This window comes from Ovis aries, chromosome 24 (assembly GCF_016772045.2).
Source record: "Ovis aries strain OAR_USU_Benz2616 breed Rambouillet chromosome 24, ARS-UI_Ramb_v3.0, whole genome shotgun sequence".
NCBI lineage: Eukaryota > Metazoa > Chordata > Mammalia > Artiodactyla > Bovidae > Ovis > Ovis aries.
In genome coordinates, this window is record NC_056077.1 from 27608184 (window position 1) to 27634509 (window position 26326).

General features: G+C 53.1%; 1 protein-coding gene across 5 annotated transcripts; it reads left to right on the forward strand.

Moving 5' to 3' along the window:
• Nucleotides 1–1837: 1837 nt before the first annotated feature.
• Nucleotides 1838–26162, forward strand: SETD1A (SET domain containing 1A, histone lysine methyltransferase). 5 transcript variants are annotated; one of them, XM_027961607.2, is made up of 19 exons: nt 1838–2511; nt 3263–3427; nt 3630–3725; nt 5470–5740; nt 7404–7525; nt 7759–7988; nt 8274–9123; nt 9281–10063; nt 10579–10755; nt 10877–10964; nt 11744–11901; nt 12032–12119; nt 13409–13750; nt 21181–22236; nt 22715–22887; nt 22980–23090; nt 23271–23390; nt 25103–25240; nt 25335–26162. In XM_027961607.2, the coding sequence occupies exons 2-19, from the start codon at nt 3278–3280 to the stop codon at nt 25506–25508; spliced, it is 5127 nt and encodes a 1708-aa protein (XP_027817408.1). In that variant the 5' UTR covers nt 1838–2511; nt 3263–3277; the 3' UTR covers nt 25509–26162. The 5 variants fall into 5 exon arrangements, with proteins under 5 accessions (XP_027817408.1, XP_042096061.1, XP_042096059.1 ...); XM_042240127.1 differs by having other exon boundaries at nt 13463–13750; XM_042240125.1 differs by having other exon boundaries at nt 1838–2472.
• The last annotated feature ends 164 nt before the right edge of the window (nt 26163–26326 follow it).

Below are 26326 nucleotides of genomic sequence, written 5' to 3' on the forward strand. Positions count from 1 at the left end.
ATTTCTTTGGGCTCCAAAATCACTGCAGACAGTGACTGCAGCCACGAAATTAAAAGAAACTTGCTCTTTAGAAGGAAAGCTATGACAAACCTAGACAGCATATTAAAAAGTAGAGTCATCATTTTTTCAACAGAGGTCTGTATAGTCAAAGCTATGGTTTTTCCTGTTGCCATGTATGGATGCAAGAGTTGAAGGCTAAGTGCTGAAGAAGTGATGCCTTCAAATTGTGGTGCTGAAGATTCCTGAGAATCGCTGGGACTGCAAGTAGATCAAATCAGTCAAGCCTAAGGAAATCAACCCTGAATATTTATTTATTGGAAGGACTGATGCTGAAGCTGAAGCTCCAGTTCTTGGCCACCTGATGTGAAGGGCAGTAGAAAAGACCCTGATGCTGGGAAAGATTGAAGGCAAGAGAAGGGGCAGCAGAGTATGAGATGGTTAGATAGCATCACCAACTCAATGGATATGAATTTGAGCAAACTCCAGGAGATAGTGAAGGAGAGGGAAGCATGGCATGCTGGAGTCCATGGGGTTGCAGAGTTGGACAAGACTTAGCAACTGAACAACATTAAGTTTCTTTTAGTGTAAGTTTCTTTCTTGAGTAACTACTACATACTAGGGGCTTCTCATAGGTCACCTTATTTAGCTTATTTAACTGATTTAACAATCACCTCAAGAGACAAGTCTTTATGACTACTATTTCAGAGATAAGGAAGCCTCAACCTAAGAAGGTTGAGGATCTTTCCGAAAGCCACACACCCAGTCAGGGAAAACTTGAACCACCTTTACTATCACAAGGGGAATCTTTCGCTTGAGAAAAGGAGTATCTTTCAACTAGGACCAGAGAAAGAATCTGATTTCATTATCCCTGTTTCCATTGTAAATTTATTTCTTCAGCCTCATTTTCCTTAAATTTGTTAAGGGTCCTAAGCCTCTCCCAGAAGGGTTCTTTTGGTGTTGAGATTTTGGACAAATCGCTTTTCCTGTTCCTTAAAAGTGTGAATTTACATGAACCAGGCCTCAGGGGCCTTTCCTGCAGTTTTAATGCCTACAATAGTTCTGCATAACAGTAATTAACATCTATTTTCCGAGGAAGAATCTAAAGCTTTTTGAAGTTAGTGACTTGCCCAAGGTCATACATCAAAAAGTCTGGAACTTAGGGCATCCCCTCAGCTCTGACAGTGCCTGGCAGTGCCATTACCCTGAGACCAAGATACCTGCGTCTAAGCTTACTAAGAAAAAGGGTGCTGAGCATCAGGGCGACCTCAGCCCAAGTCTCAGGTTTAAGCCTGGGCTGGTGCTGCCCTCGAGCGGCGGGACTGAGTAAGGCAGGCGGGGCAGAGGGTTGCACAAAACGGCACAAAACGGTTACTGAAAACGGCGGGCACTGGGACCATGATAATCTGGGAAATCGACCAGCCCACCCTAGTTCACGTACTACCTAATTTATCGTTTTTTACAGGACCGGTTCAAGATCCTTTAGGACCCACCCTTATCGCATAACTTTGATACAGACTAAGATTTAATCACTAATGGCGGGTCAGTACAGGCAAAGTGGGGCACCCTCTGAGGGCCTCAGTGTCCCCCATCTGTCAAATGGGCATCTTAAAAAACTGCCCAAAGAGGATAATGGGAGGAAAACTTTCCTTGCATTACGTGAGGCGCCAAACAGCCTGAGTCACCGTTGTTGGTGGTATTTTTCCATCTCCTGGGCGCCCCTCCCAGCCCGCCCGGGTTTCCGAGGGTCCTACAGGAAGCGCCCCGAAGACGCCGGGCTCCGCACGCTGACCACGCCCTCTGTGCGCGGAGCCTTGGCTCCACCCACTAAATAATTCGCAGATTCGCTAGGCCGGCTCCTCCTCCGAATTTCTCGGGCCCCTCCATACTCGGCTGAAAATTCTCATCGGACTCCGTAACCATTTCCCCCAGGTCGGAACTGAGCAGTCCTCTGAGTTGTGCTAGTAAGAAAGATCCAGGAAAAGTGGCCGACTCTGCCAACAGGGCTTGGCTAACCAGGCATTATTTTCTTGACTCCACCAAGCCTGGTGAAGGGAGGCAACAGCTGAGGCCAAGACTCGTGGCGAATCTGCAGCCTTTCAGACCTTTGATCGCTTAAGGAAGGGGCAGGAAAGAGGAGAAAAGGAGCGCGCATCTCGTCTACCGATTCGCCCCGCCCGCCTGACGAATCTGCGCCTGTTCAACGCGCCACTCAAATCTCCCCAGCTCTGGCTGGCCTCCTCCCCTTCGCTCCGCCCCCTTTTCCTCTGGGATTAGTCGCTGCTTTCAACGCCGCCGATTCGTCAAGGGTCCCAGGCCAGAGCAGCTGGATAGTCGCGGTGAAGTCCATTCTCCGGGGGATGCGGCCAAACTCCAGGCTCAATGGGCCGCAACTCTTGAGCTTCATAGGCCGCCGACCGAGGCGAAGCCGCTATCCTCGGCCCCGTGGGTCTCCCGGAGTCGCCCGTGGCGAAAGTGCGAATATAGAAGCTGTGCCCGCTGGGCCTCGCGCAGGTGGCGGTGGTGTTTGGTGCGCGCGCCGGGGAGGTGGTGGTGGGGGGGCGCCGCCGCCGCCACCGCTGCGGGGCCGGGTCTCGCGCTGTCGCCGCCGCCGCCGCCGCCGCCTCGCGCCGCTGAGGTGCCGCGCGGGGTGGGGGGAGGGGGAGCCGCTCGCCGCGAGCGGGTGAGTGGGGCCGCGCCGCGCGTGCGCGGAGATGGGGGGGCAGAACGCGCCGGGGCGGGAGGAGAGGGCAGCGGCGCGCGTTTCCCCCACCCCCCGCCCGGATTCAGGGCCGAAGCCGGGTCTCGGGCTCGGTCTCGCGGTGTTTCCAACGCCCCGAAGAGGTGCCACTTCTTGGCCAGAGGATCGGGGCGCGGGGACGGGAGCGGTGTGTGGGAGCGGGAGCCGGGCTTGGCCTGGGCCGCTGGCCGGTGAGGAGGCGGGAGGGGGCGGGGCCTGCCAGGGGGCGGGGGAGGGGTCTTGCGCCGAGGCCAAGTGGGGCGCGCGCTAGGGAGAACGGGAAGGTAAGGGGGCGCGAGATGGGCCTGGGGGCCAGAGGGGAGAGTTGGGAGGTGGAGAGAGGATGGGGTGTTATGGTGAAAGAAGGTACTTGGGAGAAAATCTGGGGGAGTCTCGGGTCATGGTGAGTGAGGTATGGAAACTGAGGTGATGAGAGTTACCTGGAGTCGGGGCTAGTCAGTGAGGGGCAGCAAGGGAGTTGGGCCTAAGTCGTGAACCCCTTTGCTCATCCCTCTTTCCTCGCAGTGTAAATGAGCAAAGATGGATCAGGAAGGTGGGGGAGATGGGCAGAAGGCCCCGAGCTTCCAGTGGCGGAACTACAAGCTCATCGTGGATCCTGCCTTGGACCCTGCCCTACGCAGGCCTTCTCAAAAGGTGTACAGATACGATGGAATCCACTTTAGTGTCAACGTGAGTGTCCCAGGCCTTCCCCAGATCTAGGGAACTCAAACCTGATCTCCTCTGTTACCTCTGCTCATAACCTAGAACCTGCCTTCTTTAAAGTGGGCAGCCAGAACCCAGCTCTTCTGCTCGTGGATCTCCAGAGGGGCTCTAGAGATCAACACTGTGGTTTCACCTTGAGCTGTCTCTCTGTTCCTGATTATTTTCCTAGGACTCAAAGTATATACCAGTGGAAGACCTCCAAGACCCCCGTTGCCACGTCAGGTCCAAAAACAGAGACTTTTCCCTCCCAGTCCCTAAGTTTAAGGTACGTTTCTGCTAGTCTCCTGGTGTGGTGGCCCTTGGAGGGTGTGGAGGCTCCATCCTGGTAGTCTAGTCTTAATGTAGCATAGGGAAAGGGGGTTTTCCTAGTGAAAGAGTCTAAAACAGATCTAATAATCTCTGAGGCTGAGACTGAGTTGTTGTGGACAGGAGGTGTGTTTATTTTCTGGAGAGGTATATGTTAGGTGTTTCAAAAAGGGTGTTAACTTTTTGAAGGGTGAAGACAGGTCCATCTGCTACACCTATCACTGTGTACTTCTAGACTGTGCATAGCAAAATAGTACCCTGTGTGCTACCCCAATTTCTCAGTTAAGGGGAGTGACAGTGCCAGGGACTTCATCCCTGGAGTCCTCTATTCCTCTCTCTTACTCTGTGATTTTTCCTCAGAGGATTCCCATGTCTCTGTCCAGGCGGGATACTCATCAGTCCTTGGAACACTGGGTCTAGAAAACTGGTGGTTCTTAATCTCCTTTGTGAACTCTATTCTTCCTTTTTAATAAGTCACTTGTGGGGTTCCCGCTTCCCTCTTTCACATTGTATACTTTTCCTGGACAATGTCTTTCCCATCCACAACTTTGACTATTACTGAAGTGTTGATGGCGTCCAGATCTCTTGAAACTCCAGACTTATTTGCCTGGTGGAGGGACAGCTCCATCTGGAGGCCCCACAGAAATCTCAACCTCAGGAGATGTAAAACAATTATCTTCACCCCCTTTGTCCTGCTTTTCTTTCCATTTTCCTTTTGCTGATGAATGGCAACACCACGTACTCAGCTGCACAAGCTAGAAACCTGGGTGTCATCCTATGATTCTTCTGTCCTTAATCTGTCACCAAGTTGTGCTGACTCTTTTTCTAAACACATCTCTCTTTTTTTTTTACATTAATTTTTCTGTTTCTGTTGCCATTCTTTTAATACAGAGTCTTATGTTCATTTTCCCTGGTTTCCCTGTCTCTGTTCTCTTCTCCGTTTATTGCTGTCATTTATCTCTTTGGTTTTACTGTCATCTCATTTTATTTTTGTTGGCTAGTTCACATTTTGTGTGCATTGGCATGTGTGATTACTAGTCTGGCCAGCCTCATCTCCTGCCTCGATAGTGCATACCTGTGCTCTCTCGTACTGTGTGCTTTGCAGTTTCTAGGCAACGCCAAGTCATTTTATAGTCGTGTGCCCTACAGGTCCTGTCATTATGGTGAACTCCTGTTTATCCGAAAAGTCCAGTATGAATGACACCACCTTTATGAATTTTTTCCTGCCTCCTCTCTGAGCGAAGGTTTTGTTCTCTGGGCTCCCAAACACCCTGTCTGCACCTTTGTTGACACTTGTTGTGTCGTGTTCTGATTGTGCGTGTCTATTTGTCCTGTCTGCTTTTCTGCATAGAACTCTCTCTTTTCTCCATCTTTGTATTCCTAGTGCCCTGTCCTTGGGAATCACTTAGTGAAAGCTGAGCTAGTGAATTATTTTCATATAACTGGTTCCTTCTATGAATGTTTAGTTCTCACTTTGTACATTTCTTTTTCTGGTTCTTGCCATCATTTTGTGCAGAGAATTCAGGGAAGAGAGGGGTCAGGACAGATGTAGCCTTTGTTGGGACCCCCTTCCCCATCCCCTTGTCTCTTGATTTCCCCATTGTCTCCCTCTCAGCCTCATGGATCTTGCTAAAGTTTCCCAATGGGGCAAGACATGGTGATCAGTAGTGAGACTCTAGACTTAACTCCTGTCCCCTCCACAGCTGGATGAGTTCTATATCGGACAGATCCCGCTGAAAGAAGTCACATTTGCAAGGCTGAATGACAACGTGCGGGAGACCTTCCTGAAGGACATGTGCCGAAAGTATGGTGAGGTGGAAGAGGTGGAGATCCTTCTCCACCCCCGTACTCGCAAGCACCTGGGCCTGGCCCGCGTGCTCTTCACCAGCACTCGGGGAGCCAAGGAAACAGTCAAAAACCTCCACCTTACCTCCGTCATGGGCAACATCATCCATGCCCAGCTCGACATCAAAGGTGAGGGCTCCCTCGCCTGCTGCCCAGGATTGGGCTCAGATGGAGATGGTATGCGCAAAATCTTCTTGGGGCCCGGCAAGTAGTCAGGTCCATAATTTCTCCTCTGAAACTCTTGGGCCACGTGTTTCTCACGTCAGAATTTTTTAGAGAGATTATGGTGCAGATACGGGCTTTTTCGTGTTGTCTCTGGCAGGGCTGGGGCAGCACCCTCTGGTTTAGTGTATGCCTGTATTTTGTGAGAAACGATCTGAAGAGTCACACTGCTACTGCTGCTGCTAAGTCGCTTCAGTCGTGTCCGACTCTGTGTGACCCCATGGAGTGGGTTGCCATTTCCTTCTCCAATGCATGAAAGTGAAAAGTGAAAGTAAAGTCACTGAGTCGTGTCCGACTCTTAGCGACCCCATGGACTACATGCAGCCCACCAGGCTCCTCCGTCCATGGGATTTTCCAGGCAAGAGTACTGGAGTGGGGTGCCATTAAAAACGATGGTAAATAGCCTCAGGTCAGGTTTTGGCACCAAGTTCTAAAAAACACTAGCTTTTGAAATTTTAGATGGAGAATTAGGGACATATATAGGTGAGTGAGGGGCTTCCTTGGTAGCTTAGATGGTAAAGAATCTGCTTGCAGTGTGGGAGATGGGGTTTTGATCCCTGGATTGGGAAGGTCCCCTGAAGAAGGGAGTGGCAGCCCACTCCAGCATTCTGCCTGGGGAATTCCATGGGCAAAGGAGCCTAGTGGACTATAGTCCATAGGGTCTCAAAGAGTCAGACACACCTGAGGAACGAAGTAGCAGCAGCTGAGGTGAGTGAAGCGGTCTGGACTTCTGTGCTAAGTAGCAGTAGGGAGGGGTGGGGACTGTGGCAGCTGTCTAGTGGCATCTGAAGGTGCTAGCTATTAGCTGACACTAACCAGTTTGTACATGAGGATGAAGACTAGCAGATTTTTTTAAGCCCCAAATCTAGTTTTTTTGTGTGAAATCTCGTGGGTTTTGTTTTTGTTTAAGATACTTATTTATTTGGCTGTACCTGGGTCTTAGTTGCAGCATGTAAGATCTTTAGTTGTGGCATGCAAACTCTTAGTTGCAGCGTGTAGGATCTAATTCCCTGACCAGGGATCAAACCTGGGCCCCCTGCCTTGCGACTGCATAGTCTTAACCACTGGACCACTGGGGAAGTCCCAAACCAGTGGGTTTCTCCCTCACCCGTCCCAATACTTGAAGTGATTGTATAGGGCAAATAAATCACAGTGGTGGGCTGAGTTCAACCTTCAGGCTGCCATCGTACTGTAGTTAACAGGATGAGGAGGATGGTGGGGTCCAGCTTGAGATGACTGGGTTTGAATTCAGGTTTCACCACTCTGCAGGTCAGTTTTCTTTAAGCCTGTACGATAGAGTTATGGATGCTTTTCTCTGCTGGTGATTGTCGAACATAGTAACAGACGTTAGAAGTATTTCTGTAAACTATTAAGGGTCACTTGATATGTTATTTGTAGTAGTTATCCAGTAGAGACTAGGTAGCAGAACTTAAAGCCCCTAGTCTCCAGGAAATCTTAGCAAATTAAGGCCTGAGAAAAAAGTGGGAATACAAAATCTGAAAGGAGTTATTTCCTCCATCTGACTCTGTCGGTTCCCATTCTCTTCCCGTTCCCATTCTCTTCCCTCTAGGTCAACAACGAATGAAATACTATGAACTGATCGTCAACGGCTCCTACACCCCTCAGACGGTGCCCACTGGGGGCAAGGCCCTGAGTGAGAAGTTCCAAGGTTCTGGTGCAGCCACGGAGACGGTGAGAAGCTCGTAGTTGGCGATGCCCTCACCCCATGGGTGCGGTACTTAGACGCCAGGGGCAGCCTTTGGGCAGTTCCAGACTTCACTGTTAAAATATAGGAAGAGCCAGAAAAAGGACGCCTCACTGCTTTCCAAAAGCAGGGGATCGGGGTTCTTGGTTTGGTGAAGGTCATGTTGTCAAATGGTGCTTGACCTCTTCTCGTTTCCCCCTGCTGCACTCTCTCCCCCCAGACCGACTCCCGCCGCCGCTCCTCGTCAGACACAGCTGCCTTCCCGGCGGGCTCGGCTGTGGTGGGCACTCCCGGCAATGGCACCCCCTGCTCCCAAGACACAAGCTTCTCCAGCAGCCGACAGGACACCCCGTCTTCCTTCGGCCAGTTCACCCCTCAGTCCTCCCAAGGAACCCCCTACACGTCTCGGGGCAGCACCCCCTACTCTCAGGACTCTGCCTACTCCAGCAGGTGCAGCGGAAAGCCCCTCTGAGACCCCCAGAGGCGGGGAGCTGCCTGGGAAGAAGAAACCCAAAGTCTCAAAGAGGGAGTTGGGAATAATTGGTCTTATCGGTTCCTTGCCGATTCAGCCAACACACCCCTGTCCTCAGGGAATTTACTCTGTGGCTAGGAACCTAACAGCCATTAGATCTCCCTTTGGGGGCAGTGTAGAAGGGCTTTAGGTGCTGATGCCTGGGGCAGTGGGGTTTGGTCATACAAAGCTGCACTCCGCTAACCGCTGCACGTTTCCTCCAGCACCACTTCAACCTCCTTCAAGCCCCGGCGGTCAGAGAACAGCTACCAAGATTCCTTCTCCCGCCGCCATTTCTCCGCCTCTTCGGCCCCCACGACCACCTCTGCCGCCATCTGCGCCACCACTGCAGCCACCGCTGCCGCCGCCGCCTCTTCCTCCTCGTTGTCTTCATCCTCTTCGTCGTCCTCTTCTTCCTCCTCCTCTCACTTTCGCGGTTCCGACTCAAACTACCCAACGTATTACGAAAGCTGGAATCGCTACCAACGCCATGCTTCCTACCCGCCCCGCCGGGCAACTCGGGATGAGCCTCCCGGGGCCTCTTTTGCCGAAAATACTGCTGAGCGCTTCACGCCATCCTACACCTCCTACTTGCCCCCCGAGCCCAACCGGCCTGCTGACCAGGACTACCGGCCTCCTGCGTCTGAAGCTCCGCCCCCAGAGCCTCCAGAACCTGGTGGAGGAGGGGGTGGCGGGGGGCCCAGCCCTGAGAGAGAAGAAGCTGGAACCTCCCCACGCCCAGCCTCACCGGCCCGTTCCGGTTCCCCAGCCCCAGAGACCACCAACGAGAGCGTGCCCTTCGCTCAGCACAGCAGCCTGGATTCCCGCATTGAGATGTTGTTGAAGGAGCAGCGTTCCAAGTTTTCCTTCCTGGCCTCTGACACCGAAGAAGAGGAAGAGAACAGCAGCACGGGCCCAGGGGCTCGGGACACAGGGAGCGAGGCCCCTTCTGGGTCTGGTCACGGGCCCTGCACACCCCCTCCAGCCCCGGCGAGTTTTGAGGATGTGGCACCTACAGGGAGTGGGGAAACAGGCGCTACCCGGGAGTCGCCCAAGGCCAATGGACAGAACCAGGTGAGTTTGGGGTCTGCCCACGGAAGTGCCTGGGATCTGGGAGAGCAGGCTTGGGCCTAGGGGAAGAAGGAAGAGAACTGGGCAAGAGAACAGAGATTTGGGGAAAAGTCCATGGAACCGGCGGTAGCCTCCTGTGACCATCCTTTGTGCCCCACAGGCTTCTCCATGCTCTTCTGGAGAGGACATGGAAATCTCCGATGACGACAGGGGCGGCTCACCCCCTCCAGCCCCGACACCCCCCCAGCAACCTCCGCCCCCTCCGCCGCCACCTCCCCCGCCCCCTCCTTACCTGGCTTCCCTTCCCCTTGGTTATCCTCCCCACCAGCCTGCCTACCTCCTCCCCCCGCGACCTGACGGGCCGCCTCCTCCCGAGTACCCTCCTCCTCCTCCGCCACCCCCCCACATCTATGACTTTGTGAACTCCTTAGAGCTCATGGATCGACTTGGGGCTCAGTGGGGAGGAATGCCCATGTCCTTCCAGATGCAGACCCAGATGTTAACTCGACTCCACCAGCTGCGGCAAGGCAAAGGATTGACCGCGACCTCAGCTGGTCCCCCCGGTGGGGCCTTTGGGGAGGCCTTTCTCCCATTCCCGCCCCACCAAGAGGCAGCCTATGGCCTACCATACGCTCTGTATGCTCAAGGGCAAGAAGGTCGAGGGGCATACTCCCGGGAGGCCTACCACCTGCCTTTGCCCATGGCAGCCGAGCCCCTGCCCTCCTCAGTCTCAGGAGAAGAGGCCCGGCTGCCCCCCCGGGAGGAAGCAGAGCTGGCTGAGGGCAAGGCCCTACCATCGGCAGGCACCGTGGGCCGTGTACTGGCCACCCTGGTCCAGGAGATGAAGAGCATCATGCAGCGAGACCTCAACCGCAAGATGGTGGAGAACGTGGCCTTTGGAGCCTTTGACCAGTGGTGGGAGAGCAAGGAAGAGAAGGCCAAGGTGAGGGCCAGTGCCTGGGACTGGAGAGACCAGGGCTCCATTGGTGGAAATAGACCTCTGGCTTCTTCAGGCTACACAGCTCAGGAAAGAGAGGTGGTCAGGGTGAGTGGAGAGACGAGGCGCTCAGTGGTCCATACAGCTGAGCACAGAGGGGTTGGAGGGTACCCAGAACAGTAGAAAAGGGAGGCATCTGAAGAGTCGGAAGAGCTTTGTCCTGGTTCCACTGCTGCCTTGCGGCAGACGAAGCCTGTAAATCTCTGGGCTTCGCTCTGCAGTGTCTCCATTTGTAGAGAGGGAGTAATAGCAGCAGCTTTGTGAGGTTGATAGACGGAATGAGCGGACTTTTGAGAAGATGCCTGTACAGGGGCTGGTGGAGGGAGGTGTGGCGTAGATGTGTGTCAAATGGAGAAGTGAGTGGATGCCTTTCTGTATTCCTGGGGCCTGGGAGTAGTTCTCAGGCAGGAGGCAGGAGGGAGCACCTGGGTTCTGGGGCTCAGTCCCCCTACTGCCTGCAGCCATTCCAGAATGCAGCTAAACAGCAAGCCAAGGAGGAGGATAAAGAGAAGACAAAGCTCAAAGAGCCAGGCCTGCTGTCCCTCGTAGACTGGGCCAAGAGTGGCGGTACCACTGGCATCGAAGCCTTCGCCTTTGGATCAGGACTGCGAGGGGCCCTGCGGCTGCCTTCTTTCAAGGTACCCAGAATTGTGATCTTGCCTGATTGGGTGGGGATAGAGTTGAAAGTGGGGTTCCCTTCCTTAGAATAAGGGTGGTTGGGGACCGTGAGTGTTTGGGTTTTCTCTTTTCATTTTGTAGGTAAAGCGAAAAGAGCCTTCGGAAATTTCAGAGGCCAGTGAGGAAAAGAGGCCCCGGCCTTCTACTCCAGCTGAGGAAGATGAAGATGGTGAGTAGGTCAGGTGGAGGAGAAAGGGGAAAACAGTCTGCTTAGATTCTGATGGCCTTCCCTGGGGGCTCAGATGGTAAAGAATCTGCCTACAATGTGGGAGACCTGGGTTTGATCCCTGGATTGGGAAGATTCCCTAAAGAAGGGAATGGCTACCCAGTCCAGCATTCTTGCCTGAAGAATTCTATGGACAGAGGAACCTGGCAGGCTGTAGATTCTAATAGGAAAGCAAGAAGAAGGGGTGAAGGAGTGAAGGTGTCTTGAGGGCAAAAATCCAAGTGAAGATTTGAAACAAAGTTATAATAAAGTAGCTCTTTGAGATATGAAGTTAGACAGGTTATCCACCCAAAGTTACCATCTAATGCTTAAGCATGCTTGCACCCTTCTTACCAGTCTGTCTAAGTCTAAGCTATATAACTTGAAGGCTTCTGTGGCTGGGAATCTTCCTTACTGAATCTGATCTGCTTTCCTGGAAACTTGTTGACTTTAGTACAACTTTCTTGGGCCAGATATTAAAAGAAGTCACCTCCCTCTTTCACCCAGCCCAGAAAAGGATGAAAGATAAAATGGGTCCGGTGTGTTTAAAACTGTGTGAAGTGTGAAGGAACTCTGCAGTTTGTGTGTTTCTCTGCTGAGCCTCAGCTTCTTGTCTATGAAACAAGGTCTGTGTTATAGGACTGTGAGAAAGGCCAGTGGTGGTGTGTGAAGAGCTCCTTTTACCAGATGGGGCTGTTACTGCTGGTGGTAAATTGCGCCACCTACCCCTCTTCTGGACCTAGATGCTGAGCGAGAGAAGGAGGTTGGAGAGCCAGGCCGTCCGGGGACCAAGCCCCCGAAACGAGATGAAGAGCGAAGCAAGACCCAGGGCAAGCACCGCAAGTCCTTTGCTCTGGACAGCGAGGGGGAAGAGGCATCCCAGGAGTCCTCCTCAGAGAAGGTGAGGAGCCTGCGTTCTGAGTTCCTGCCGCCATAGCCAGCTTCTCTCTGTGCTGGAGCCCCGGTGGCCACGCTTCCTAGAGGACCAGTTGTTCTTCTCCTGTTAACTCCGAACTGTCCCTTTCCCTAAGGATGAGGAGGATGAAGAGGAAGATGAAGAAGATGAAGAACGTGAGGAAGCCATGGATGCTGCCAAGAAGGAGACAGAAGCATCAGACGGTAAGCACCCAGGGTGTGCAGGTGAATTCTGGACAGGGAGAGATTCAACCACCCGTCCAGCCCTTTCCTTGCCCGAGTAACCTGCCTGCTGGATTGACTGGCCATCTGTGCCTTCCCCCACAACAACTGCCTTTTCGCCTCATTCTTTGGAACCCTTGGCCCACTGCAAACAACACCCAGAATACTCCCTCCTGCTTTCCTCTGAAACAGGCCCTCTCATGAAGACAGCCCAGCACAGCCTATTTCTCTTCCCAAGATAAGAGGGCTGCCTTTTCCTGCTGGCCCTGCTGCTGCCACACCGTGCCTTTCCCCCTTTGGGCACTGCTCTTCCCTTAAAGCCGGGCCATCAAGCTCTGTCAGCTTCTTCCCCTGCCTGCAGCTGCTGTCATTGAAGCCAACTCTGTGCCTCAGTTGAACACGTGTCTGTTCTTCCGCATTGATTGAGGCCTGGGTACATGGTTCAGTCTCTCTCTCCATTCCTTTCTTCAGAAATAGATGCTGAGCCCCTGTTGTGAGCCAGGCACCATTCTAGGTATTAGGACATAGCAGTGACCAAGGCAGAGGTGGTTCCTGCTCTTCTGAAGCTGGCGATCAGCCAGATGGGAGGCGGGCACTTGACAAACAAGTGGACAAATAGCAGCACTTCCAGTGGAGAGACTTGCTTTGAAGAAAATGAACCAGATTAATGGGGTCGGGAGGAACGGGCTCAGGGAATGGGGGAAAGATGGGCTCTTTTATAGCTGATGGTAAAGAAGTGCCTCCGAGTGGTGCCATTTCAGAGGTCAGAATTGTAAGAACGATGGTCTGAGAGCCTCCCTCAGGAGAGCAGAGGGCAAAGTCATCTGCTAAGAGTGAGGGGCACAGACCCCTTCACATCCACGTGGTCACCAGTTCCTGTCAGCCTTACCGCCTCAGTGTCTCTTCCAAGGGCACCATCTTCTCTTACCTATGACGTCCCCACTCAGCCCCCAGGTCTGCTGGGTGAACTCCCTGTTCTTCTTGACATCAGCATTTCCTTCACAAGGATGCCTTCCCTGATTTTGATCCACCAGGCAGAATCTGGGCCTTCCCATTGCCTGCACCGTGCCACCCCCCACCCCAACCCTTCGTACTGGAATTTATCACACTGTAGGCAAATTGTGTGCCCCTCCATCTCCTTGTGGGTAGGAGTCCCCAGCACCTAGCACGGAGCCTCACGTATCCCTAGTAGTGACTCAGTGAATGAACCCACAGTTTGACTAAATGAGGGGTCTTCTCACCTCGCCTGACTCCCCCTTCTGGATTTCCAGGCGAGGACGGGGAAAGCGATTCGTCCTCCAAATGTTCTCTGTATGCTGACTCAGATGGTGAGAATGATAGCACGTCGGACTCTGAGAGCAGCAGTTCCTCCAGCTCCTCATCGTCTTCATCCTCTTCGTCTTCATCTTCGTCCTCCTCCTCCTCATCTGAGTCCTCCTCGGAAGAAGAAGAGGAAGAGGAGCAGCCAGCAACCATACCTTCAGCATCGTCGCCCCCCAGAGATGTCCCCACGCCCCTGTCAGCACCTGCAGAGGAGCCTGAGCCAGAAAGGGTTGAAGACTCCCCAGTCACACCTCTCCCCGAACAGGAGAAGTCTCCTGTGGGACCTGCAGGTAGGTGGTGGGGAGCTGCTGTCAAAGTCTTTGTGTATGTGTGTGTCTGTGTTCATGGGAACGGTGGGGTTGACATTTATTAATTGTATGCACATGTGTGACTCGTTGGAAAACATGCAGAGTTGACCAGGAGTCACCGTCTCCTGTCACTCCTCCCTTGGAAACATTTATGGCCTGACACGCTTAGATCACACTGCCAGAAACAGTTTTCTGAGATGGACCAGGTGTCTGGCTACTAAAAACAGAATGGTCTCTTCTCAAATAAGTTAAGGAGAGAATTCCCAATTTAGTAAATTTCTCCTTCTCATTTTTTCTTAAGCCTCTTCCTTAATGTGTAGTATATACCTGGGTTTAAATGGACAGATTGGATAGATGATAACTGTTAACAATGTGAACTGAGAAGTTAGTTCTATCTTTGCTTTTCTTTGTGAATTTGTACATTCAGTTGTCATTTTATACCACACATGTAATGTATCTTGCTGAGTGAACTGTTGCTTCAGGCAGTAGATACTTATTTATTGAATGGGGGTGAGGGATAGGATAGGGTGCACAATAGGCCCTGTTTTCACCCTCATGAAACTTACCATCTCTAGGAAGAGACAGTTCAGTCTCTCCTTAAAAAAATACTTAAGAAATTCTGTGGCTACAAACTGTAAGAGCCATGAAAGAAAAGTCTAGGTACTTTGAGAACCTGGCACATCTGTGAGGAGGTCTTCCCTGCTGAAGCACCACTGGGCTAGAATCAAGCCAAGGCAGGCAGGAGAGCGTGTGCAAAGGCCCTGAGGCAGAGGAAATGGTGTGCTCGGAGATAAAAAGGAAAGCTAACCTGGGGAGTGAGAGTAAGGGGGAGCTAGGGTGGCCTAAACTGAAGAGATGAGCAAGGGCTGAATCATGGAAAATGAATAAGCCTCGCTAGGAATTTGGGCTTGATGATGAGGGCAGTGGAATGCCATCAGAAGACTGACGTGATTATATCCATGTTTTGAAAAGATGCAGTGCAGAGAAAACTTGGAGAGGGGCCAGAGTGTATGCAGGGAGATTAAGAGGCTGTTGCAGTAAGGCAAGCAGTGGTGGTAATTCGGCTTGCTCTCATGATGGAATTAACTCGGTTTTCAAGTTCCACTTTAGAGATGTGTGTGGCCTTCCAGAATCTCGTTCGAACCTTGTTGGGAATTTGTGGTCTGAGACAGTCAGTGAGCACAGGAAGACCTTTCAGCATTGATGCACTCTGTTCTGGTGCAGATCCCGTGAGAGGAGGAATCGAGGCACTGATTAACCCTAAGACACCTTTCAGCCTCTTGAAGTCCTTGGGTGGCAGAAGAGCTGATGGGGTTGCAGGTCAGGGGGTATTTATCGCAGTACTCTTTGGGAGGGTAGGAAAAAAAAGCGGGATGTGATCAGATCTGCATGTCAGGAGGATCATTTCGGCAGAAGTGGGAGGATTTCTAAGAGGTGAAGAAGGAAGTGGGACAGCTCCTGAGAAGGTTTGAAGGGATGGGGGTGAGCGAAGGGCCTGAACCAGAGCAGGGTGGTTACAGTGAGGACAGGGTGCGGGGAGCGGAAGTTGGGAGGAGGGTTTGAGAGAAACTTAGGAGCCAGAATCTCTCGGTTAAAGTACTTACCAGGAAAGGAAACTCAAGGAAAGCCAGAACTAGGGAGAAGTCTGATGCATTTAATTGGGGTTAAGTTTCCTGTGCCTCTGGGACCTCCAGGTAGGAACATTCAATGGGCAGTTGAATCAATAGATCTGAAGCTCTACACCTGAAACTGTCACAACCTTGTTAATCAACTATACTCCAGTATAAAATAAAATGTTAAAAAAGAATAGATCTAAAGCTGTAGAAAACAGTAGGTGGGAAATGCGATAGGTATTTGTAAGTATGGGTGTGAATACAAGCGTATACCTTGGAAGGGTGTATGGAATGAGAGAAAGGGGCCAGAGCCTGTTTTATAGGAGATAGTGGGCAGAGTGGAGCCAGGGGAGGCTGAAAAGGAATGACCAGAGAGGTGGGAAGGAAACCTGAAAGCCCAGGGTATCAAAAGGGGAGCGTGGCCTGTATTTTTGTAAGGCCTCAAAAGGAAAAGCGAGTGTTGGGTTTGTCGGTTAGGAGGTCACCAACTTATGAAATTGATAAGCTTACCTTACCTTATCAATTTCAGTAGTGTGGCTCAAGTTAGAGGGTGTTAAGGAGTAAGGGCAAGTGACAGATAACCATTCTTTTGGTAAGGGTAAGCTATGCTTGTGGAAGAAGAGAGTTGAGGGGGATGGTACCTAATGTTAGCGAACGTTTCTTGAGTAGGTCCCATGTGCCAGGCTCTAGGCCTAGTGCATTGCAAATATCACTCTCTCATTTACTCCTCATAGCATCCCTGCTCCTCCCATTTTACAGGTGAGATGGTCAAGGTTTCCCAGCCGGGATTGGAGAGATGGCAAAAAAAACTGCAGGGTTGATGGAAGGTTAGTTTTTCAAAGTAGGTGAGACTTGAGTGTGTTCATACACTGAAGGGAAGAGAGAGCAAGTGGAGGGACCAAGAGAGAGAGGAATACTTGCTGGAGCGGCACACCTGGGGAGGTGGAGGATGGACTCTAGGTCAGATGCAGATCTCTCTGTAAATAGGGAGACAGGATGTTGTGGGGTCTTTGCCTGAAGGCCACCTTTCTTCTCTTTAGTAGTAAGGCAGGACATTTCTTTTGTGTGTGTGTGTGTGTGTGTGTGTGTGTGTGTGTGTAATTTATTTATTTGGCTCTGCTGGGTCTTAATTGCAGCACTGGGGATCTTTAGTTGCGGCATGTCCAGACCCCTTGCCTGGGCAGCACAGAGTCTTAGCCACTGGACCACCAGGGAAGTCCCAGGCAGGACATTTCTGAGAGTGAGGGGGCACAAGTGGAGCCTGGAACGTTGGGGTGAAGGAGGAGAGATGGGTTGGGTTGATTCCAGGTTAGGTAGAGGTAGTGGAAGGCTTCAGAAAGTAGCGTGAAAGGAGAGGACAAAGCAAGGGCCCCCGTGTTCTGGAATGACCAAGAGTGAAGTTACTTTAGGGGGAAGGTGATGGGCTGGAGGATGATAGAAGTTGGGAAATTGAATAGGTATCATGGGGTGAACTGAAAGGACCTAGAGAACTATGGTCAGAGGGTAGGGGTCCGAGTCACAGTCTGAGGTGGAGGGGGTGATGAGATCACGTTGTGTGACTCGTGGAGGATAACTGAGGATGAGTGACTATGAGAATCTGTCGAGTAGGTGGGCTGTCAGAGCCCTCTAGGTAGGTAGATGGCAGAGAAGAGAGAGGAGAGGAAGATGAAGGCCTTTCGAGAATGGTAGGAGAATCTGAGCTACCAAGGACACGACTGGATAGAGGCCTGTGTGGTCTGATGGCGAGAGCCTGGAGAGGACTGGTCTGGTGGATCCCAAGGACAGGGGCCTGGACACCTTTAAATCTCGACTTTCTTGTCTTTCTCTGCTGCACATGGTCGTCCTCTGCTTCTCCATTCCAGCAGAATATGTCTGCCCCACAGACAGACCCCCTCCTATCTTGAATCCTTATCCCGGGGGAAGTTTCTAGTTGGGATGGCTTGGGTCACACAGCCATCAGTTAGTGACAGCCTGGGGGCAGGAAGTGGGGTAGGTCATACAGTATAAACAGTAGCTTCTGGGAGTTGTATCGAGTGGGCAGGTACCCCAAAAGTTGTCTCCCAGAATTATGAAAGGCATGGCCAGCTTTCCTTCAGGACAGGGAGCAGGAGGGAAGTCTTTGGAAGAAGCTGTGTTGGGGGAGGGATTGGGTTTTCTCCAAAACCAGGGTGCCAGGGGGCACAGTAGGCTAGGGTGGGAGGTTGGGGCAGAGGAGAAGGCTGCCCTGGAGCTCAGGAAAGGATTAGACAGGAGAGGACTTGTAGGAGCTAGGGGACTGGAGAGCAGCACCCAGGGCCTCGCTAGCTTCAGAGCGTGGGTTGCTCCTGGCTGACAGCCCGGGGGTGTCTGGAGCCTCGAGAGACAGGAGGCTGGGGGCATGTTGGGTGAGGCAGTGGAGGCATGTTGATCACTGCCTGTTCAGGCCAGACCTGGTGCCAGCTGCCCTTGAGCTCTGTGGATGGTAGAGCCAGATGTGCAACCACGGAGTTGCGGGCCAGGAGGTGCAGAGTGGCATGGAGCAGGAGATAAGATCCCAAACTCAGACCCCAGGCTGCCCTTGTGCTGCCACTTGCTAGCTGTGTGTATCTGTAAGATGGGGTTAATAATAGTACTCACATCATTGGGTTGTTGGGAGAATGAAGTGAGTATTTACTATAGTGAAAGGCTTGGATTAGTGCTTGGCACAAAATTCCAGCTATTAATCTGGTGCAGCAAATTTGAAGCTGGCACTTAAGAGCCACCAGCCTTCTGGTTCTGAGAAGAAGACACTAGCAATACCTGAGGAAACTGGGTAAGTCTTCACAACGGTAGTGGCCTTGAGCTGGGTTCAAAAGCTGTGTGCAGGCTTTCTGGATGGGCGAAAGGAGTGAGGTATTCTGAACAAAGGAAACCATGTGAGCAAAGGGCCAGGGGCCTGGAAGACCGTGCCTCTTTGAGTGGCTACAGCCTAGGATGAAAGGGCAAGGCTATGGACTGGCCTCACAGGGATGGGTCAGGTCTTCAGGACAGCCCCTGGGAGAGGGCTGTGTCTGAACAGCAGCAGCTCAGGGGGTCCCCACCAAGGGAGGATGTGTTTCCTGTCCCATTAGCCAGGAGAGATGGGACCACCTGCTCGTTCACTCACCCCTCATCCTGAGGACCTTAGTCCACTCTCAGCCTCTTTTCTTTTTTTTATTTTTTTTATTTTTTATTTTTTCTTTTTTTTAATGTATTTATTTTTTAAGTATACTTGACTTACAATATTATATTAGTCTCAGGTGTACAGCATAGTGATTTGGTATTTTCATAGATTATTAAAAGTTATTAACAAGAGAATGGCTGTAATTCCCTGTTGATATAACTTTGTTTTTCTATTTTATATGTATGTAATTGACACGTAACATTGTATTACTATTTTATTTTAGACAAAGAAGTTGCAGGGTGGAGAAGGTTAATACCTATTTATTTTAAAAACCTGCACAAATAATACATGAACTCTCACGTTAAAAAAATCAGAGAATACAGAAAAAAGCAAAAGCCCCACCCCATTTGGCACAACCCTACCACCCCCACCTGCCCCAGTCTTTGTCCCAGTGTCCTCCAGTGGGAACTTCCACCAGTCCTGAAGGTGCCCTTCCTGGCTTTGCAATGGCATACACATTTGTAAATGTACATTTAGAAAAGGTTTCTAAAGCCAAAACAGTGTAATTTCATTGACGTGAAGGAAAAGCCCAAATAAAGTACCACCTCAGCTTCTTGAGGGGGGACTTCCTGACCCCTTTCTCATTGGGTAAGACTCCAGTACAATTTTATAAAGCCTTTTAATACAAGATTCAGTTTCTTACATTGTATATATTTTAACCTCACAGAACAAAGAATATTGTTTGTAGTCAAAATAATGGATACTTTAATTCTGGGGAGATCTGGGCAGTTGCATCCTGGTTACAAAATGCAGCTGGCAAAAAAAGTTGTCTGATGTCTGTCTGATTGTTGGATGAGGTTCTGTCACTACCAGTCGTGGTTAAAGAAAAGAGAAAGACTGGAGTCCAAGTGCTGAGTTTCCTCAGAGTGCCACCCCTGCCCTTAGAGCGCCACCCCTGCCCCTGAGAGCGCCACCCCTGCCCCTGAGAGCGCCACCCCTGCCCCTGAGAGCGCCACCCCTGCCCCTCAGAGCGCCACCCCTGCCCCTGAGAGCGCCACCCCTGCCCCTCAGGGCCTGCGCTGCCCTGTGTTTCACATGATTGTTTCCTTGGACTAGAAGTTCCAGAAGGGCTTCAAAGGTGTTTTCCTCATACTTGACATGGTTAAAAGTGAAGTCGCTAGTCATGTCTTACCAGGTTCCTCCGTCCATGGGATTTTCCAGACAAGAATACTGGAGTGGGTTGTCATTTCCTTCTCCAGGGGATCCTCCTGACCCAGGGATTGAACCCGGGTGTCCCACATTGCAGGCAGATACTTTACCATCTGAGCCACCAGGGAAGCCCTCCCATAGTTCATTTCAGTTCAGTAGCTCAGTCGTGTCCAACTCTTTGTGACCCCATGGACTGCAGCACGCCAGGCCTCCCTATCCATCACCAACTCCTGGAGTTTACTCAAACTCATGTCCATTGAGTTGGTAATGCCATCCAACTATCTCATCCTCTATTGTCCCCTTCTCCTCCCACCTTCAATCTTTCCCAGCATCAGGGTCTTTTCCAATGAGTTGGTTTTTCACATCATGTGGCCAAAGTATTGGAGTTTCAGCTTCAGCATCAGTCCTTCCAATGAATATTCAGGACTGATTTTCTTTAGGATGGACTGGTTGCATCTCCTTGCAGTCCAAGAGACTCTCAAGAGTCTTCTCCACCACCACAGTTCAAAAGCATCAATTCTTCAGCACTCAGCTTTCTTTATAGTCCAACTTTCACATCCATACATGACCAGTGGAAAAACCATAGCTTTGACAAGACGGACTTTTGTTGGCAAAGTAATGTCTCTGCTTTTCAATATGCTATCTAGGTTGGTCATGACTTTTCTTCCAAGGAGCAAGCGTCTTTTAATGCAGTCACCACTGCAGTCACCATCTGCAGTGATTTTGGAGCCCAAAAAAATAAAGTCTGTAACTGTTTCCATTGCTTCCCCACCTATTTGCCATGAAGTGATGGGACCAGATGCCATGATCTTAGTTTTCTGAATGTTTTAAGCCAACTTTTCCACACTCTTTTACTTTCATCAAGAGGCTCTTCAGTTCTTCACTTTCTGCTATGAAGGTGGTGTCATCTGCATATCTGAGGTGACTGATATTTCTCCCAGCTGTCTTGATTCCAGCTTGTGCTTCCTCTAGCTCAGGATTTCTCATGATGTACTCTGCATATAAGATAAATAAGCAGGGTGACAATATACAGCCTTGACGTACTCCTTTCCTGATTTGGAACCAGTCTGTTGTTTCATGTCCAGTTCTAACTGTTGTTTCGTGACCTGTATGCAGATTTCTCAGGAGGCAAGTCAGGTGGTCTGGTATTCCCATCTCTAAGAGTTTTCCACAGTTTGTTGTGATCTACACAGTCAAAGGCTTTCCCATAGTTAGTGCTCAGGAAGTGTTTGCAGAAGGTATGAATGAGCAGATGCAAAATGCCACCCCATCAGGGGAACCCCTCCTAACGAGGACACGGCACGGGGGAGAGGCCAGTGTGTCAGGTGGAAGGTGAGGAGCAAGGGTGGCTGGGGTGTGGACTCCCAGGGGAGGCTGGCTGGTCGCCTGCCTCCAGCGAATTTCCATCATCATATCCATCTGATCGCGGAGAAGCTGACCCTCGCCCTTCTTTGTGCTTCTCTCTCCAGGTTCCACCGAGGAGCCGCCTCCCAGTGCGCCCCAGCCTCCCCCAGAGCCACCAGCTGGACCCCCGGCCCCCACCCCCCGCCCCGACGAGCGCCCTTCCTCTCCCATCCCTCTCCTGCCCCCACCCAAGAAACGCCGGAAAACCGTCTCCTTCTCTGCTGTGGAGGAGGCACCGGCCCCAGAGCCTCCCCCCGCCGCGCTGCCACAGGTCAAGTCTGCCGCCCCTGCCTACCGCAAAGCCCCCCGGGCTGTGGAGCGGACCATTCGCAACTTGCCCCTCGACCACGCCTCTCTGGTCAAGAGTTGGCCTGAGGAGGTGTCCCGAGGAGGCCGGAACCGGGCCGGAGGCCGGGGCCGCTCCGCTGAGGAAGAGGAGGCCGAACCCGCCACGGAAGTGGACCTGGCTGTGCTGGCTGACCTGGCCCTGACCCCAGCACGGCGTGGCCTGCCCGCCCTGCCCGCCGCCGACGACTCGGAGGCCGCGGAGACGCTCGACGAGGCGGAGCGCCCGGGCCCCCTGCTCAGCCACATCCTCCTGGAGCACAACTATGCCCTGGCCGTCAGGCCGCCGCCGCCGCCCCCGCAGCCACCCTCCACGCCTGCCCCTCGTCCCTTGGAACCCGTTCCGGCCCCCGCGGCCCTCTTCAGCTCCCCGGCGGACGAGGTCCTCGAGGCCCCAGAGGTGGTGGTGGCCGAGGTGGAGGAGCCAAAGCAGCTGCCACAGCAGCAGGAGGATGGGGAGGAGGAGGAAGAGGAAGAGGAGTCGGAGTCATCGGAGAGCAGCAGCAGTAGCAGCAGCGATGGCGAGGGCGCCACCCGGCGGCGCAGCCTCCGCTCGCACACGCGGCGCCGGCGGCCGCCCCCGCCCCCCCCCCCGCCGCCACCCCCCACCTTCGATCCCCGCAGCGAGTTTGAGCAGATGACCATCCTCTATGACATTTGGAACTCGGGCCTGGACTTGGAGGACATGAGCTACCTGCGGCTGACGTATGAGCGGCTTCTGCAGCAGACTAGTGGGGCCGACTGGCTGAACGACACCCACTGGGTCCAGCACACCAATATCCTGAGCCCCAGAGTCTGGCCTCAGGACAGGGAGACAGGCCTGGGGGTGGAGGTGGGGGCCCTCCCTGGGGTCGCTGGCCAGGCACTGCCCTCCTGCGATCATTCCTGGGTCTGTGTTTACCTCAGTCCCTGTCCTGTTCTCTGCCACGTTCAGCTTGGGTATTTCTTCTCTGGCTGCCAAGTCACCATTTCTCTCTGCTTCATGCCTGTTTTCTGCCTTTTGATGTTTTGGTGGCAGAAAAGGTGGAGTCTAAGACATTTCTGTCTGTCCTTCTGTCTTAACAGTGAGTAAGCTCAGGACCTCCAGCTAAGGCCAGTCAGTCACCCTTTCCATGGGCTGGGGCTGGGGCTGGGGCTGGGGCTGGGACTGGGACTGGGCTGGGGGTGTGGTGGTGGGGGGCAGGGACAGAGGGGAGCAGAGCCCCAGGGATCTGACTGGGGAGCACCCCCGTTCTCTTCCTTGACACCCTGCACTCACCAACCTGAGCACTCCGAAACGCAAGCGGCGGCCCCAAGATGGGCCCCGGGAACACCAGACAGGCTCAGCCCGCAGCGAAGGCTACTACCCCATCAGCAAGAAGGAGAAGGACCGGTACCTGGATGTGTGCCCTGTCTCAGCCCGGCAGCTGGAAGGAGTGGATACTCAGGTGAGTCTCTGCCTGGGTACCTGCCCAGTGGCAGCATTTTCTTTCCATGAGTTTTCATGTCACTTACCTCCTCCCTGGCCTGCTCCTTGCAGGGGACTAACCGTGTGCTTTCGGAGCGCCGGTCGGAGCAGCGGCGGCTGCTGAGCGCCATCGGCACTTCTGCCATCATGGACAGCGATCTGCTGAAGTTAAACCAGCTCAAGGTGAGGGAGGAGTGGGAGTTGAGGAGGGCAGGGGCACTGTGGGAAGGTGGCATCACGGAGACTCCTAGGGGTGGTCTGGGCACAAGTGGCCAGAACACTTCTGCCCCAGAGGTCTGAGGAGTGGCCAGCGGCTGGGTTGAAGGGGATTCCCAGTGGCACAATCTGCCTTCTGCCCTCTAGTTCCGGAAGAAGAAGCTCCGATTCGGCCGGAGCCGGATCCACGAGTGGGGACTGTTTGCCATGGAACCCATCGCCGCTGATGAGATGGTCATCGAATACGTGGGTCAGAACATTCGCCAGGTGAGGCTTCAGCCCCTGACCTAACACGAGAACCACCCAGCCTTTGGGTGAAAGCCCATGCTCTCACCTGGCTCCCAGACTTAGCCAGTGACACCTGCCTGTTTTGTTCCCCTTCCTTCCTTCAACAGCTATTCACGGGTACTAGTAAACTAGCTTCCCTGGTGGCTCAGCAGTAAAGAATCCGCCTGCAGTGCAGGAGACGTAGGTTCCATCCCTGAATTGGGAAGATCCCCTGGAGAAGGAAATGGCAACCCACTACAGTATTCTTGCCTGGGAAATCTCATGGACAGAGGAGCCTGGCAGGCTGGGGTCACAAGAGTCAGACATGACTGAGCAATTAAACAACAGCAGCTAGTAAACTAGATGTTAGTGATCCAGTAACAAATAAGATGAATATTATGTCTCCCTTAAAGACCTCACAGTTTAGTGAGCAAGACAGGTACTGAACAGGTACTCCAGTGAAGAATGATGTTCAGTTGGTATGAAAGGAGGTGTTCAGGGGGGCAAGGGCAGCAGGAATGACGTTTACACCAGAAGCTGAATGATGCTGAGGCATTCCAGGCCCCAGTTAGAGGGCAGGACGCTCCCCCATGTAGGAGGCATAGGCAAAGGCCTGGAGGCAGGATGGTCCTAGGAGCACAAGCAGGTCACTGGGAAAACTCGGGCCAGTGGAGGCCAGACGCCACAGAGCTTGGGAGCCATGTTAATGAGATTGGACCGATGGTGAGAAAAGTTGCCGTGAAGCAGTAAGCAGGAGAGGATTTGGAGGTTAATAACCTCCATCTGACTGCCATGTGGAGAACAGGGTGGGGCTGTTGCAGAGATCCAGGCTGAAGGTAGGGGTGGCCTGAACGGGCAGTGGGTTTCAAGTAGCTGGCGGAACCAGTCAACCAGTTGATTCTGAAGATGGAAGGCAAGGGCTGAGGCAAGACGGTTTCTCCGGGCACTGCCTTTAGCAGCTGGGAGTAGGAAAGGCTGCCAGCAAAGAGGCGGAGCGGGTGTGTGGTCAGAGGCCTCTGGTCAGGACAGTGCCCGGGGGATGTCTCATGGGTGACGCCCAGCAGTTCCACTGAGGTGGATTTTGGCTGGAGAGAGGAGTTTGGGAGGAGTCCCCCCACTTAACTGGCTCTCGAAGGCCTGGAAGAGAGTGAGTTTGCCCAAGGGGAGAGTGCAGAGGGTTTATCCGGCTGTTTACTGGGAAACGAGTTACTCCTCACATGAAAATGTGGGCCCTGATGGCAGACAGCGGGAGCCGTAGGTCCCGATGTGGAAAGAGGGTCCTGGGAGAAGAGTAGGGTTCAGTCCGTGAAATAACCACTGACATCTCAGGAACCGTCCCAGCCTCTGAGAGTCTGGGGACTCCCCCATGGGTCAGGCAGACTCCCCTGGGAGGAGCCAGTGGCTGCTTCTCCTGCCCTGTGGTCAGTGCAGACTTCCTTGGGTTCCTTCCTCTGGGTGCCTCTGTCATAACAGCAGCCAAGGGTATTGGGAGGTGTTCATCAGAGGAAGTCCTGGAAGCAAAGTCAGAAGTCAGCGCTTTGAGGTAGCGGGTGCTAGAGGGAGATCTGTGGATTCAGGACAGGCTGGCGTGGCTCCCAGGCTGGCAGCTGGGGGAGTGTCCAGACCCCTGATCGCAGGGGCCAGTGGAGTCCAGCCTGGCCTGGCAGGAAGCTGAGGGGCAGCCCCCTGACCATCACCCTCTGTCTCGTTAGATGGTGGCTGACATGCGGGAGAAGCGCTATGTGCAAGAGGGCATTGGCAGCAGCTACCTGTTCCGGGTAGACCATGACACCATCATCGACGCCACCAAGTGCGGCAACCTGGCGAGGTTCATCAACCACTGCTGCACGGTGCGAGGACGGGGCCGGGCAGGGGCGGCGGGAGGGGGTGGGGCGGGAGCTGGGGCGGGGGGCAGCTGCCACTGATGCGCCCCTCGGCCTGCAGCCCAACTGCTATGCCAAGGTGATCACCATCGAGTCCCAGAAGAAGATCGTAATCTACTCGAAGCAGCCGATTGGTGTGGATGAGGAGATCACCTACGACTACAAGTTCCCCCTGGAGGACAACAAGATCCCGTGTCTGTGCGGCACGGAGAGCTGCCGCGGCTCCCTCAACTGAGGTGGGGCAGGACTGGTGCCCTCACCCCTATTTATTCCCCCTCGCCGCCCTGAGCTCCCAGCGCTCCCAGCCTTAGTGGGCTCAGTGGGGCCCACCTGCCCCCTCTTGGAATGTGGGCTTGGGGGCCCTGAGCCCAGCGAGGGGGCCTGAGTCCCGTGAGGCACCTTCTGCGGGCCCTCTCTTGCCCCTGCCCCCCCCCCCCCCCCCCCAATTTTTTTTCTTTGCGGAGAAGAAGCTGTAAATGTTTTGTAGCTGCCAGCAGCTGTTTCCTGTGGAAACCTGGGGTGCCGGCCTGTACAGATCCTGTTCTTGGGGGGCCTCCCAGCCCCCATGCTTTGTGTTAATGGGGACTCCCCCTCTGTGCCCTGCGTGCACCCCTCCCCAGTTTAGGGGTCTCTGGGGGCAGTGGCCATGTTCTCCCCCTGGAGGGGGCCCTGCGCCCCCAGTCCTGGGGACTCTGTGCCTGGAACCCTGCCTCATCTGTTCCTGCCAGACCCGTGGGTCACCCTCCCATCTGGTGTCTGGAAGCTCTGGCTTTGCCAGGCCAGGATGGTGGGGGGCAGGCCCTTCCTGTTGGGCTGGACTGTACATATGTTAATAGCGCAAACCCGACGCCACATTTTTATAATTGTGATTAAACTTTATTGTACAAAAGTGCTTGGTCAGTATCTTTGGGAAAGAGTAGGGTGGGATGGGGATTGAGGACAGAGGGTGGGACAAGCGAAGATGGTGGGAGAACAGGTGGCCTGCAGTTTGGGGTGGGTAGAGGGGCTTTGGGGCCAGAGGCCAGACCTACAGACTTAGCCCCCATCACTTCG